We start from the raw sequence: 15,400 nt of genomic DNA, 5'->3' as shown, positions 1-15,400 counted from the left end.
CAGTTATGATTAGATTTTGTTTTCCTGGATAGCAACTAATTTGTGTTTATCTTCCTTTGCGCTTATTTGGCTTGCAGATCGTCCTGATCCACCTTTTGATTTGGAATTGACAGATCATCAAGACAGAACTGTTCAGCTCACGTGGATACCGGGCAATGACAATAATAGCCCTATTACGAGTATGGTTTGCTATGTCTATTTGACTAAATTAAATTAAAAGGGGAACAATGTGTTACATTTAAAAGGGAGTGTGTTTTGTTCCCAGATTCTAAGTAATTATATTTTTCATTTGCAATTTTCTTATTAGCTGTACACTTTTGTACCATTATTGGACACTAAATAAAATAAAAAGGCACAATTCTTTAAGGCAGGGGTGGGAACCTTTCTTTTCATTAAGAGCTGGAGATCACGAGGCATGGCCTTTTCTGTGACTTCTCTTGTGTGTATGTGCTTGCTCTCTTTCAACCATCCACATTTTTTTCTCAGCCACCTACCCCTCTGTTTGCTTTGCCAGCACAGATATCAAGTTCTTCTCTTTCCTGAGAACAGAATGCCTTGAAATGTGGCCATAGTAATGGCTCATCTCAGAGGAACTGGAAGTCAAATGCTGCTTCGCTCGTTGTCTTCTTCTCATCTCCTTTGTCTCTCTGTGGTCTGGCTTTTCTGTTCCTCTTCCCTTTAACCAGCACCAGCCCTGATGGTGTGCAGCTGCTGCTGCCATAAACAAATGCTACAAGCTGGGTTAGAGAAGTCTATTTCTAGGACAATCTGCCAACTTTTAAGGCTATAGCATTCCTGTTTTCAAGCACATGAAAACCTCTTTTTATACAATTATCATATTTTTAAAAATATATTTATTTCTAAGAAAAAATGTTTACATTCCATCCTAACCATTTTTCAGTATACAGAGATAACATATCATTACATAGTGAAACCTATAATAATAATAATAATAATAATAATCATCATCATCATCATCATCATGTTGCTATCATGCCATTCCTACACTAAAAGAGGACAATTTCTTATAAAATTATATTGACATAGATATTGTCCTCAGCTCATTATAATCTGAAACATTTCCTTTTTGCTTGTTGCATGACAGAAAGTTCTCTGGTTTCTGAAGCAATCCTCTTTTATTTTATATGCAGAGTTTGTCATTGAATATGAAGATGCCATGCGTGAACCAGGGATATGGAACTACCTGACAGAAATCTCTGGGATCCTGACAACTGTACAGTTAAAGCTGTCACCATATGTTAACTATTCATTTCGTGTAATAGCTGTCAATGACATTGGAAATAGCCAACCAAGTGAAGCCTCTGAACAATACTTTACAAAAGCTGCAAGTAAATAAACGCTATCACTTACAATTATCAGCTTAGACCATAGATAGTACTGAATTATTTGGGATGGGTAAAGAGTTTACTCAAATATAAATATTTAACTTCTAGAGCCGGATGACAATCCTACTGGGGTTCAAGGGATTGGATCAGAACCTGATAATTTGGTGATCATGTGGGAGGTAAGGATATATACATTTTTTAAGAGTTTGAACCCTTTCAGAATTTGAACCCAAAGAAGGTGTCCTCCTTGGGCTCCAGGGAGGGTCTCATCACAAGCTGTAGGGCAGTGGGACTTTGTTGAGGCTGCTCAGCCTCCCCACATAACATCTGGCATGTGGGGTAGCATAGCAGCAGTTGCTTACCCACGTGTCAGCTGAGCAGCCTCAACAAAGCCCCACTGCCCCTCTGGCTCATGAGGAGAGCCTCATCAATGCCTGAAGAAGCTGTCCTCTTTGAGCTCTAGGGAGGATCTTCCCATGTGCTGAAGGTTTGCTTAGGCTGCTCAGCTGCTGCACAGGAAACCTTCCCCATGCATCAGCTGAGCAGCTCACCATAGCCCCGCTACACCTCTGGCTTGCAAGGAGACCCTCCCCAGAGCCCAGAGAGGACGCTTTCTTCAGGCTCTTGGGAGGGTCTCTTCATGAGCCACAAGGACTCTCCAGGGTGCTCCCCAGTTCCGGTTTACTGGTGTTGCACATGTGTGCAGTTGCATGCAAGTAGATCACACACAAGTGGGGAGTTGCCTGTATACGAATAAAATTTCACTAAATTAAATAAGAAGGGGAACAATGAAACTGCCCATGAACTACAAAATTTCTGAAAGGGTTTGGTTGGAAATATCTAACTATGCAAGCAATAAGATTAATACATTTCACAGGAAGCACCTGGTTAAACTGGCATATTGTGGAATTCTTCAAACCAAGGCCATTGGTTTTATAAAATTCTTGTCTTATTTTCTGTATTTGCTTTAAATGCAGTAGCTAACTATAAATATCTTCTTCTTTTTCGCTTTCCATTTTAGCCCTTAAAGCATTTTCAGTTCAACGGTCCAGGGCTCCAGTACAAAGTCAGTTGGCGACAGAAGGATGGCGATGATGATTGGACATCTGTTACAGTTGCAAATGTATCCAAATATATTGTGTCTGGTACACCGACCTTTGCTCCTTACGAGATAAAAGTGCAGGCGTTAAATGACTTGGGACCTGCTCCAGAACCAACAACAACAATTGGACATTCTGGGGAAGATTGTAAGTTGATTTATTTTATTTTATTTTTATAATCCTTGCTGCGAGGGCTATACATTTATCGCAATGCACTGAAGCTTTGGCAGTAATTACATTATGGTGCAATATATAGATTCACAACCAAATTTCTAGACTTCTGAAGTCTTTAAAGTGTCATGAGTGTGTGTAAGTTGCTCTAACCTGAGATTTATTGAATTTTCTCCAACAGTACCAATGGTTGCTCCAGGCAATTTGCAGGTTCAAGTTGTAAACAGCACCTTAGCAAAAGTGCAATGGGATCCAGTTCTGTTAAAGTATGTCCGAGGTCATCTTCAGGGATACAAAGTAAGTTAACCATTGTAGCCTCTTAAATAATATTTACTCTTTGTTTATATTTTTGGGGTGGGAACTTCTAGCTATGAGTTCTGAACTCTAAATATTAAAGCTTATCTCTTTTTATAGTAGTCTGTTTCATTTTCATCAGCCAGTATTTGTTTGAAATAGCTATTCTGTCAGCTTCCATGTGATTAAAGTAACTGCTTGAGCCATTGTGTTTCACTTTCTAGAAGAAAGGCCATTAGTTCATTTCTGTCAAAAGTGATTTTTAGCCTGACTGCTGATATCCTTTACCCTTAAGTGCTTCCAGAAAAGTGTGACGTGAATGGTTCTGAAAATTAATATAGCATGACTCAACCAGGGATTATTCTTTCTAGTACAACTAGCATTAGGGGGAAAAATCAGCAGGCTTGAATAGTTATTTTTTTCTACTGCTAATAATTGTGAATTCTACCTTCTCATACCAGCATATTAGATAAAACTTAAAACAATTCACTTTATAAATAATGTTCTGCATAAACCTGGCAGGTACTGTGTTATCAAATACTATCATCCTGCTGTGCCACTAAATAACTTCAGATTTGTTTCTGATAAACCTTTTAAAGTAATAAAAATAAAGGTTACTGCAACATATATGCCTTGTAATTGTCTTGGGCTAAAAAAATTAAATCACACCCTGTAACCACAGATGAACATGAACAGTCTTAAAAGCACTTGATTAAAAGGATCTGTTGGTGGGGCTTATGGGCTTTATGTCCAAATAAACATGCATAGGACTGCATAAATCCAAATAAGCATGTTTAGGATTTTGTATGCCTCACTAAAAGAGCCTCAGAACCCTAAATTGCATGTCAGAAACCTTTATCATAGTATGTTGCAAACCAGAGAAGCAGTAGATAAATATTTTTGAAAAATATTTTTAATTTTTAGATTTACTATATGAAAGTGGAAAGTTTATCTGGAAGAATTAACCAGCATGTCGAAAAAAAGGCACTGTCTTTTCCTGGAAATAAGACGCATGGAATGTTGCCAGGATTGGAGCCATATAGCACTTACAAATTGAATGTTAGAGTGGTTAATGGAAAAGGAGAAGGACCAGCAACCCCTGATGAAACATTTAAAACTCCCGAAGGAGGTATGCAGTTAGAAAACAATAAAGCTACTCTATTTGCATTTAATGTTTCAAATGCATTTTACATTCCTGAAAATCATAATCCTAGCAGTGATCACTAGGATTTCTTGAGTAAAACATGAATCAGATTAGAATGTGGGTCTTACATTGTTCCACTGCCTAATCAGTATTACATTGTGTAAAAGGTGGAAGTAAATGTAGGGCTCATTTACACTGGCTTGTATTTGAATTTTATTTAATTATGGTGGTGGTGATGGTAAGTTTGCTACTTACTGTCTTTAACATGTGTCATTTTATCATCTTAAAAGTTCCGAGCGCACCCTCCTTTTTGAAGATTACCAATCCAAATCTGGATTCCCTCACTTTGGAATGGGGACCACCTTCTCATCCAAATGGTGTTGTGGTAGGATATATACTAAAGTTTCAACCAAGTGAGTAAACAGTTGTTTTTCATTTCTCAAAAGACATGCTTACTGAATAGTTAATAGCAGCTTCTTAAGTTGATAATATATATTTGTAGGGAACAGATTCAGGTAGGTAGCCGTGTTGGTCTGACGCAGTCGAAATATATAATAATAATAATAATAATAATAATAATAATAATAATAATAATGTCCAGTAGCGCCTTGGAGACCAACTAAGTTTGTTCTTGGTATAAACTTTCATTATTGTTTTATATATTTGGTAGGGAACAGTTTATAAAAAATGCTTCAAATGGGAATGGGCAATGCTAAATCAAATCTGGTAACTTTTAAAACTTCCAGTGTATTCCACTTCTGCATTCTTGGTGTCCCATTCGTATAGAAAGCAGGTTGCATGATAGCACTTTTCTCTCTCTCTCTCTCTCTCTCTCTCTCTCTCTCTCTCTCTCTCTCTCGCAATCTGGCATCGTGTGGTTTTGGAATGCCACCTGATGGTTGAAGGCAAAATCACTGCTCAAAATCGCTACCTCCTCCCATCAGCCTTCAGTTTTGATTCATGGCTGGTTTATTTTTTTCAAAGCACTCCACTATACTTATTTCAGGTTTAGGTTTTCCATGTTTGGATGGTCTGTCTGTCTGAGTTAACCTTGCCCAGCCCTCCACAACTGTTGGTGTGCTTCTTCATTTAAAAATAATAATAAAGTTCTTTCCCACTCCATTCCCTTTCAGCTTGCCCCATCAAACATTTTCTGCTTTTCCAGCATCTGTCAGACTCCCTCCAATTTTTTAAATAACAATTTTAGCCTCTGTTTTCCTCCCTGTTTGCCTTGGCTACAGCCTTAGAGACATGAAGAAGATAACACACAAATCCATGACTTTCCACAGTACCAGAGAGCAATGCTGCATAATTCAATTTTTACCTAGGGCTGCTGAAAAGCATACTGCTTAGTGTGCCAAAACATGTGTGCCATATGGCTACGTAGAATCCTAGAATTGTAGAGATGGAAGGGACCCTGAGGATCATCTAGTCCAGGGCCATGCAATGCAGGAATATGCAGCTGTCCCTTATGGGGATTGAACCTGCAACCTTGGTGTTATCAGCACCACGCTCTAACCACCTGAGCCATCCATGGTCACGTGATTAAGGGAGTTTACTAATTCGATATATGTAGTGAAATCTGGTGCAATGCTTTTTGATGCAACAGTTATGTGCTCCCAAACAACTACTAACTATATTATTTGTGCTGTCTTTCAACAGTTAATAACACACATGAATTAGGCCGCTTGGAAGAGATCAGTATACCAGCCAATGAGACCAGCCTGATATTAAGCAACTTAAATTACAGCACTCGATACAAGTTTTACTTCTACGCACAGACATCAGTTGGAGCTGGAAGTCAAATAACAGAGGAGGCAGTAACAATTATGGATGAAGGTAAGATGGGTATGTATAAAGAATGTCCACTTACATTTGAATAATTGTGCTATTTTGCTCTCTCTAAAAATAAGTGAATTTGGCTGGCTGTAGTTGGAGAATTGTCTCTATGGTTTTGGTTTTCAAAAATTTGGTGCTCTTAGAACTGCTGTAATGTTTATCCCTAGAAAAGCTGTGCATAATTGTTTTACAAGGGACTTGCATATGCATATAGTCACTTATATCTATTGTGTCATGCTAAACTATGCTTTTTAAATTGTCACATAGCTCTCCAGGCACCATAGTTGGGCTATGGTCACACGAAATTCACTCTAAAATGGCTATATGATCATCTTGCAGCTGTATGTATTTTATGAAACGGTTTCCTTGCTTCCCACTGCCCAATGAAAACAATATTTTAGGTCATATCTGGATTGCACTGTTTTAAAGATTTACTGTCTACTTTTGGCATTTATACTTACTGCAGTCCTGAGTGATTCAGTCAGAGCTGCCTCCCCACCAGTATGGAATGGGGACTTACATTAAACCACTGTGGATTGTGCAGTTCCACGTGAGCGTTCTTTCTTTGCAAGTACAGATATACCCTGTGGGGAGAAATCTCTACTTGAAATATATATTTTTACGCATACTCTACAATACTCAACCAAGTGCACAGAAAGTTGCCATTTGGGCCTGCCATTTGCTTTCATAGCTTAATGATTGGGACATATTTGAACAGATACTTCCACAGAATCATTAGCATGAAGACAATAGTCAGAAAGCCATGTAAAAGCATCTGTTTGCATGTCGAGGTCCCCAAGCCACCCCAAATAACACACATCACACAGAATTTTTTGTTTAAGGTTTTTGGCATAATTTGGCCACAACTTTATTAAAATACAAAAAAATGTGAGTGGTTGCTTAGGCATTGGTTGCTACTATCTGCCCCCGGTGGGGACAGACTGACATTTCGCAAGCCTGTGAAAGTCAGAAAAGGGGAATACATTTGGGGGTAGCGATGGAGCAGGGAACCTGCCTTCAGCCCTCCCCAAATGCAACCAGGGGCTCTTGCGTGGCCCTAGCCCCTTGACAGGGTTCGGACAAAAGCAATAGTGAGCCCCTGTATTCCTTTAATGGAATACCCTTGCAGCAGCAGCATTAGAGGGGCAGGCACAGCCAGTCCATGCCCCTCAACCAACCAAACCAAAAACCAATGCCTAACCGCAATCTTACAAGTTGTGACGATTTGCTACACCGTAGGCAAAAACCAAATGGCACCAGCCAATCAGCCAAATGGACAAAATTCCTACCGGGCCCCTGCCCCAAGAGCAGATGACTCCATGACAGGCATAGCAAGGTCAATGCGAACAACCCTAAATATAGTGAGGGGGGGACAGGCAATCCGATGCATGGAGTGAAAAGAGGAAGCTCTACGCTTCGTGCAGGGAGTTTTAACGTTTCTAGCTGTCAATCACAAAATGGCAACATTAACCTCTTCCCAACAACAAGGGAAGCCCAGTCACAACAGTGGCCAATGATCAATTGGCCCGCCCCACAATTTTGGAGTGTCTTGTCGGCCCCCACCGCAACACGTGCTCTCCATGAAGGAGAACACGCTATACTGCAGCTGTCTAAGCAGTATTATACCCTAAATATAATGCATTGTGTTTTGTATCCGTTTTATAGTTTTGGCCGCTGCATTAGGATTCTTAATTAAAGCCTGTTCTGCAGGTATAATACTTTCCTCTGAATCACTGCCCTAAATCTAATAGTATCCAAAACAGGGAATAAAGCCAAAACCAAACATAGCAGAACACGTAAGATGCTAAGCAGGGGCAAGTTACAAGTGAAAGAAACTATAAAGTGACCTTCCCTCAGAAAACAAGTACAGTGGTGCCTCGCAAGACGAAAAGAATCCGTTCTGTGATTCTCTTCGTCTAGCGGTTTTTTCGTCTTGCGAAGCAAGCCCATTGACGGATTAGCGGATTAGCGCTATTAGCGCTATTAGCGGCTTTTAGCGGCTTATCTGCTGATTGGATCAGCCGATAAGCGGCTTAGCGGCTTAGATAAAGGGGGGGGGAGGGAAAAAAACCAGCAGGAACTCGCAAGACATTGTCGTCTTGCAAAGCAAGCCCATAGGAAATTCGTTTTGCAAAGCACCTCCAAAACGGAAAACCCTTTCGTCTAGCGGGTTTTCCGTCTTGCAAGGCATTCGTCTTGCGGGGCACCACTGTACTGCTGTTTTTGAAAATGCCAGACTAAAAGTATCATAAAAACTGGCAAACAGAGGAAAGTAATGCTGGTCACTTAGAAAAGAAAAGAAAAAGCTGTCAAGCAAGTCCTTTATTTGGACCAAGCAACCGACAATTGTCCTAAGTTTGGCAGAACAAGGAAGTGTCTTTATTCTGGAAAACTGCTGTAGTGTGTGTGTGCACATGCAAGCACACCTATGATTTAACTTAACTGCACATTAATAAATTATAAGACAAAAGGATAAGTGGTTAAGAAAGGTGTGGGTTTTTTTAAAAAAAATGATAGTTGGTGAAACAAATGCATGATTATTAGTCTTTGTTTTTAAAACCACTCTTTAGTGTGAGTGTTTAACTTCTTATTCCCTTCTTCTAATACTTTAACTGCATGCCTTTGTGCTTTAATATATATGTGTAGATTTATACTATAGATAGGTATATATATAGATCTATATGCTCCTTTTGTTGTACCTAATTATGTAGTGTCCTTTTATTTTCTTCCATTTATGTTGGTATTCTTCCGCTTGACCTAAGTGCAGGTAAAGATGAGCATGAATTGTATGGATTTTTTCAAATTCTAAATTCAGTTTCTTTAAAAAGAAATCAGCCTGTATAAGTGAAAGGAACAATGCAATTCATTAAAGGAGAGTGTTGCGCTGATAGAGGGAATGTTTATTGGACATCCATCAATTTCTTTAACATAGTACTGTCTTATTGCTTCAAAAAGCATACATGTATGTACTGTCTTTCATGACAATCCATTAGACAGGCTCTGAGGAGGAGGCAAGTTTGTGCTACAGGGAGGAGCTCATTTTTCTATCACTAAGGCTGTTTTGTGGCAGTAATGATAGCTTGCAGGTTTCTCTTACTTCAGAACCTCTGAGAATGCCTCTGCTAGCAATGGGGGGGGGGGGAGTAAAGGCTTCCCTCCCCAATTAATTCAAGCATTGGTGAGATCTAGTGCCATGTGTTTATTGGTCACACCGAGCTTTATATGTCTGTGTCCTGTAGAAGCAAAGTGGGCTAGTATATTGCAAATAAAGTGGAAGCAAAGATGGTATTAAATAAAGTTCACTTTTCAAATACACAGACACACAGACATGTACAGTCAGTTCATTGAATGCCATCTTTTGCTTACTCATTTCCAGTATTCCTTTCTCCTTATATGTGTGGCCTTAATAAACACACAGAGAGGATAGTTTCATGACCATTTCGGTTCCTAATACCTACTGTTCTATTGGAGAGTTTTATGTTATCTGTTCATAGGCTGACCTGTTAAATGCGCTGTTTGGTTCACAGGTTATAGAACTTATTAGCTGTAAGTTAAGATGGCTGTTGTTATTAGCATAAGAAAGTGAAATATAAACAATAATTGGAGAAATGGTAATCAGTGTTACTATCTAAAGAGTAGTATAGAACTGTGATGTTGTATTAAAGCATCATGGATTAAAACATCATAATGTTGGATTACTTCCCGTAGAATTTCAAATCAAAATTTCAGAGAATCTGGACACATCAGCCTATTTCTGGCTCATGTCAGTTTTCCCCAAGCATATATTCATAAATTCATTCCACTGCATTATTCTCTATTTTTTAAAATCCCACATAAAAAAATTCTTAAACACATAATGAAACACAATATACATATAAAGTATATGTTAGCCTAAAATTTGCATTGTTTTATGAATCTGGATACTTTCTTGAAGTGAGAACTATATCGCAAAATTCAGAAAAGCTTGAAAACTGAAGGGTAATTACATTCCCACTCTTGGATTGGTCTAGGAAGTCCTGATTAGGTCAGTTTGCTTAAAGATGTGGTCTACATGAGATTCCCACCTATCCTTACTTGTTTTGTTGAAACACTTCAACAAAATATGCTTACAAATATCAAAACAGTTTCATACAGAAATTATTTGGTATATTGTGCTGACATGTTATGTAGCAGTTTGACACCTTACAACCACAACATACTTGTTCTGGTACATCCATAAATTAATGTTGTTGTTTTTACTTAAATAGATGGTTGTCATTGTTGGTATTTTGCCTATTTATATGAATTAACTGGCTATTTAACTTGGTTAATAAAAAAAATAAAGCTATATAGATATGTTGTTTATTAACTGAAGCAGAGGATAACAATAACAATAACAACAACAATGGTAATAATAGTAATAAATTTTTAGTAGTAGCAGTAGTACCTCGCCCATCTGGCTGGGTTTCCCCAGCCACTCTGGGCGGCTCCCAACAGAATATTAAAAACACGATAAAACATCAAACATTAAAAACTTCCATAAACAGGGCTGCCTAAAAGTCAGATAGTTGTTCATTTCCTTGATATCTGATGGGAGGGCATTCCACAGGGCAGGCACCACTACCAAGAAGACCCTTTGCCTAATTCCCTGTAAACTTACTCAGAGCTGGACCTCAGTGTCCAGGCTGAACGATGGGGGTGGAGATGCTTCTGTAGGCATACTGGGCCAAAGCCTTTTAGGCTGGATGTTAGCATTTCATCATCCAAAAATTTTAGAACTCCCCATTTCTTCCTGTTCTTACCATCATACAGGGGTATTTCCCCTGTTCATAATACAATAATCAGATTATGTACTGGGGTGGGGGGAACCACATTGGCAAAGATGACAATTCTTTGTTTTCCTGAAAAGAATAATAGTTATAGTAAATAAATAATTCCATATGCCGCTCATCTGGCTGGGTTGCCACAGACACTCTAAGTGGCTTCCAGCAAAATATAAAAACACAATAAAACATCAAACTTTAAAAAAAATCCACATACAGGGCTGCCTTCAGCTGTCTTCTAAAAGTCATACAATTGATTATTTGTTCAAAATCTGATTGAAGGGCATTACACAAGGTGGGTGCCGCTACTGAGAAGGCCCTCTGCCTAGTTCCCTGTAACTTTACTTCTTGCAATGAGGGAACCAGCAGAAGGTCGTTGGAGCTGGACTTTACCGGCTTTGTTAGATTACTCCAAGAGAAGCGTTTCCAAAATCACAGTTCTCCATAAATTTCTCTCTGTGCCCAGAGCATGAACAGATTCATGTTTGATTTTGCTCTGAATGCATCTCTGCAGAGTGGAGCATGGTTCCTGAAAGTGCTAACTGACTGGTAACAATGTGTTGCATCATCATGTAAACTGTTATTTTGGGGGAAGCAAAGATTAGTCTTCAGACATTTTCAAGAAATCAGTCAGAATTAAGTCCTCTTTCTTGAAGGAATAATATCCAATTGTGTTTTGCTGCAACTTCCTTTAATTTTGCATATCTGTTGCATTACTAAAAGGCATCTGTTTTGCAAGTTCGTCAAGGAAGGTTCCTATTTTTGAGTACCTAGAACTTACACAGGCTCAAAGTAGGGCGATTCTATATTTTGTTTTACAGATGCAAACTGGGAGCTTCCTTCTTTTCTAGATCAATCAGCAGTAAATATGTGCTGCCACAGAAAGCAGGAAGTTGATTTCAGTTCCAGAAGCTGGTTGATGAACCATTGTGGGGGTGGATTAGCACAATCTTAAAAATAAAAAACCCTGATCTTTCCCCTGACAGGTTTTTCAGCATTGTTTCCAGGGGGAAAGAAATGCATGGCATTTCATTCCTCAAATGGTTTTGCATGCTGAATAACGTTTGAGAACATGTTGTGAATTAACCACATAGAACACACAGAGGTGCTGAAGAGGAATCACTTTACCTTACCTTTTAACAGCTAAAGTTTCCATTTTATGAAACCCACCTCTTATGCTGAATTTCTGCTGTTCTTTTGTGACAGAAACTGTTTTATGATTTTTACTGCTTATCTGTGTTTATTATTGTTTATTACATTGCTGTAACCTGCCCGAGGTGAAGGGTGGGTAAAAAAATAATACAAATAATTAATAAAGTAACGAACGCAACCTACCATGCACTTCAGCTATAAAATCCTTCTTTACTTGGTCATCTCTGGGATGGCACAGGTTGTACCATTGCAGTTCCTGATGGGTGCCTCTTTGTGATAAAAGCCTATGTTCATCAGAGTGATGAATGAATGATTATTAGCCTTTGAAGATAGCTATAACAATTATTATTATTATTATTATTATTATTATTATTATTATTATTATTGATCTGCATCTTAATAATGATTTTATGTGCTTGTTTTCCTTTTGCAACTTATTCTCCTATTGTATCAAGTAAAATGTTTTAAAGGAACCTGCATGGGTGTCCATTTATGTATGTGTTGTGTTGACTTAACAGGTAAGATGGTGCTGTGATATATGAAACATTTTTACTCTGTAAAAATATTTTCACTGTTTGTTTTCCTCTTTCCTGCTTTCTCTGATGAAGAAAATTCAGAGAACCCTTTTGAAACCCCTTTTTGAAACCTTCCCTGTTATGCATACTGTACCAGAGACAGATTTAGGGTGGCAAGACTGGTTCCCCTGCACAGGGCGCCAAGCCGAGGGGGCGCCTTCCCGCTTCCTCTCCAAAGCCTAAGTAAGTGCTTGCTTCAGGAAAGAGGCACGAGGGCTTTGAGAGGATCCCTCCAAAAGCCTAGTTAGTGCTTGCCCAACTCTGTGAAGTAGGGCTCCAGGACCCAGCCTTGTGCCTTCATCCCAAAGTCCGGTGCCTCACTTAGCCAATTTGGGAAGCTGCTACAAGGGCCGGGAGGGCATCAAACTTTGGCCTTACACAGGGCACCATATTACCAGGGTCCACCCCAGACTGTACCTACCAACATATAAGGGGAAGGATATTTATCTTATGGATTTTAATGCCATCAAAACAGCTGAACTGCAATGTTCCACAGAAAGAAACTGCAGGAAAGAAATTCAAGAATTACCAAAACAATATGAAAATAGAAAGTTATATTTCTGCGTGTCTTTATGGTTTTCCATCAATCTGTAGAATTACTGTCACTTTTGAGATGTTTGCTAGCCTTTTAGATGTGGCTATCTGAGAAGTAGAATTCATAAACATGCCTACTTATCTGGAAATGTCACACTGAATTGAATGGGGCATACTCTTAAATGAGTTGCATAGAATTAAACAGTTATATAGTTAGTTGTACTTCATAATAGACTAACATAGCATGCTTACTACCATGTCATATGCAATGTCTGCTAATCCTGTAGTCACTAATTCTCCAATGGTGCCACAGTGGAACAGAACTCGGGGAATCACCTCCACTGGGTTACCAGGCAGGATCCACTTTAATAACAACAACAACAACAACAACAACAACAATGTACAACACCATGAGGAAGGGCTTCTCTTCAGCTTCCAGGCCTGCCTTGCATTGTTGGCAGGCAAGACAGTTGTTCAGAGCATCACAGACCTTTGTGACAATTTTGAAAATAGATTCCCCCCTCCCTTCCCTAATCCTTTTAGTTAGAAATTTGGATTATATGTAGGAGGACAAAAAAGCAAATTTGGGAAGGAAAAAAATGATACGTGAACCTGTTGTCCACTTCTATTTATGGAGATTGTTCATATAGTTTGGGGAAATATGAAGACTGCTTACTTTCCAGTTTCCCAACCTCAGGGCCACCAAAGCACTCCATTTTTTTTATAACTTTGGTAAAATACATTATGTCCAAACAGGTGTAAGACATTTACTGTCTTTCTAAATGTGCCAGCTTATCAGGTGGCTTTGAGAGGTATTGAGTCCTCCTTGTCCCACCATAAAAACAACACAAGGATATAGTGGCAGCGATAGTGGATATAGTGGCAGCAAAATGAGGAGAAGGAAATGGGGACAAGAATAGCTCTCATGGCTCTGATTTTTCCACCTTTTCCTGTTTGAGTTTCACTGCAACCCTCCCTGGTGTATTTGGATGACCTACACATGGGGGTTTCTGCAAAGCAATGGAAGCTAGGAGAACTAGAGTATTTCATTCCACTTTTCATTGGGAGGTCAGATTTCATGGAAGAGCAACAGCTCAGTGATAGAGCATGTGAACATCCCCAGTTCAGTCTCCAGCATTTCAAGGTAGGGTTGGGGAGGACCTCCACCTGGAATCCTGGAGAATTACTGCCAGTCAGTACTGAGCTAGATGAACCCAGTGGTCCAAGTCAGTATAAGACAGTTTCCTATGTTCCTATCCTTTCATGGTCATTCATTTACTGTTTCTGAACAGAGATTTGATCATAGAATTGTAGAGCTGGGAGGGAATTGGAAGTCCAACCCTCTGTAGTAATCTTCAGTGGGGACAGATTTGTCCATCCTCACAATGTCCCGTTGGTTAGAAGACGATATTTAAAGTCTATAAGGATAAGATGCCAGCTCACTATAAATGCAATACTGCTGTTTCCACAGCCTACAGAAGCCTACTGTGCGCAGAGATGCACCCTCAAGATTCATGCACACCTTTGCTAGACATTATCAAATGATCATACTTGTAACGATGCGTTATCCTAATGCTGCATTTCATAGAAGAAGGCGGCTTTGGGATAAAACAATTGAATCTCCCTGCTGTTTGGATACAAGAAAACTTGGTACACCTGAATTAAAGGTTACCCCACCGCAGAGAGGGAAATATTGACATTGTTTATTTCCATTCTCAGTGATTCAAAGGTGGGGTAGTTTGCAAATAGGTAAATATAGAGAAAAGCAACAGTTATATTCTTGGAAGCCCATTCAGTATCTGTAGTGGGTTTAGATAGTTTGACTCTAGTAGGAAGTTCTTTTTCTTTGTTAATCATAGCAGTACATTAGCTACAGTGTTTTCATGCTTGTTGTATTAGATCTACTAATACTATTAGTAGACCTCCTGTCAGAGTAAAGTTCATGGTAGAAGCTTATCCAAACTCTTGTCACAGCCCAGGGGCTGAGGGAAGCTCCTCCCCTTGGTTCCATCTTAAAGAGGACCATGCCTGGTAACCAAGAGGAGGGGCTTTCACTGAACGGAAGAGTGGTCCACCTGAGAATTGCTGCTAATGGGAATTCATGGTAAGTCCACATTTTTCATTTTCCCGAAAACAGAAACAAATCAATATTCTATTTCTTAAGATTCAGGTTAGGGAAGAAGTTAAAACTGGATTGTACGAGATGCATGCAGCCTTTCATATCTTGCTCTGTTTTTCTTGTGTATTTAGTGCCGCCAGTGTATCCAGGGATCAAAAATGTTACGGCAGCTGCTGCTGAGACCTATGCCAATATCAGTTGGGAGTATGAGGGTCCAGTTCATGAGAACATTTATGTTGAATATGGTGTGGCAGGCAGTAAGAAGACATTTCATTGAATTCTTCCAAATGCTGTAATATATTTCAAAATATTTTAATAATAATA

The 15,400-nt window shown here is 39.2% G+C and overlaps 1 protein-coding gene across 37 annotated transcripts in view; it reads left to right on the top strand.

The window, feature by feature from the left end:
* Positions 1-15,400, top strand: part of NRCAM (neuronal cell adhesion molecule) — a 139,218-nt gene that overhangs the window by 97,492 nt on the left and 26,326 nt on the right. For 13 of the 37 annotated variants that reach the window (XR_014516580.1, XM_083463345.1, XM_083463314.1 and 10 more), the window contains 9 exons: positions 78-179; positions 1,152-1,349; positions 1,455-1,525; positions 2,368-2,593; positions 2,799-2,914; positions 3,836-4,040; positions 4,346-4,468; positions 5,718-5,903; positions 15,208-15,333. Coding sequence is in view for 36 of the 37 variants with exons in the window: in XM_083463345.1 (XP_083319471.1) it covers positions 78-179; positions 1,152-1,349; positions 1,455-1,525; positions 2,368-2,593; positions 2,799-2,914; positions 3,836-4,040; positions 4,346-4,468; positions 5,718-5,903; positions 15,208-15,333 (1,353 nt within the window). In the remaining variant the exon portion in view is untranslated. The remainder of the gene's footprint in view (positions 1-77; positions 180-1,151; positions 1,350-1,454; positions 1,526-2,367; positions 2,594-2,798; positions 2,915-3,835; positions 4,041-4,345; positions 4,469-5,717; positions 5,904-15,207; positions 15,334-15,400) is intronic. The other 24 variants (XM_083463339.1, XM_083463343.1, XM_083463327.1 and 21 more) reach the window with 3 other exon arrangements.

The sequence above is a fragment of the Podarcis liolepis genome (genome assembly GCF_965112155.1).
Source record: "Podarcis liolepis genome assembly, chromosome: 10".
Taxonomy (NCBI): Eukaryota; Metazoa; Chordata; class Lepidosauria; order Squamata; family Lacertidae; genus Podarcis; species Podarcis liolepis.
The sequence above is the reverse complement of the archived record's forward strand: the minus strand, read 5'-3'. Positions and strand labels throughout refer to the sequence as shown.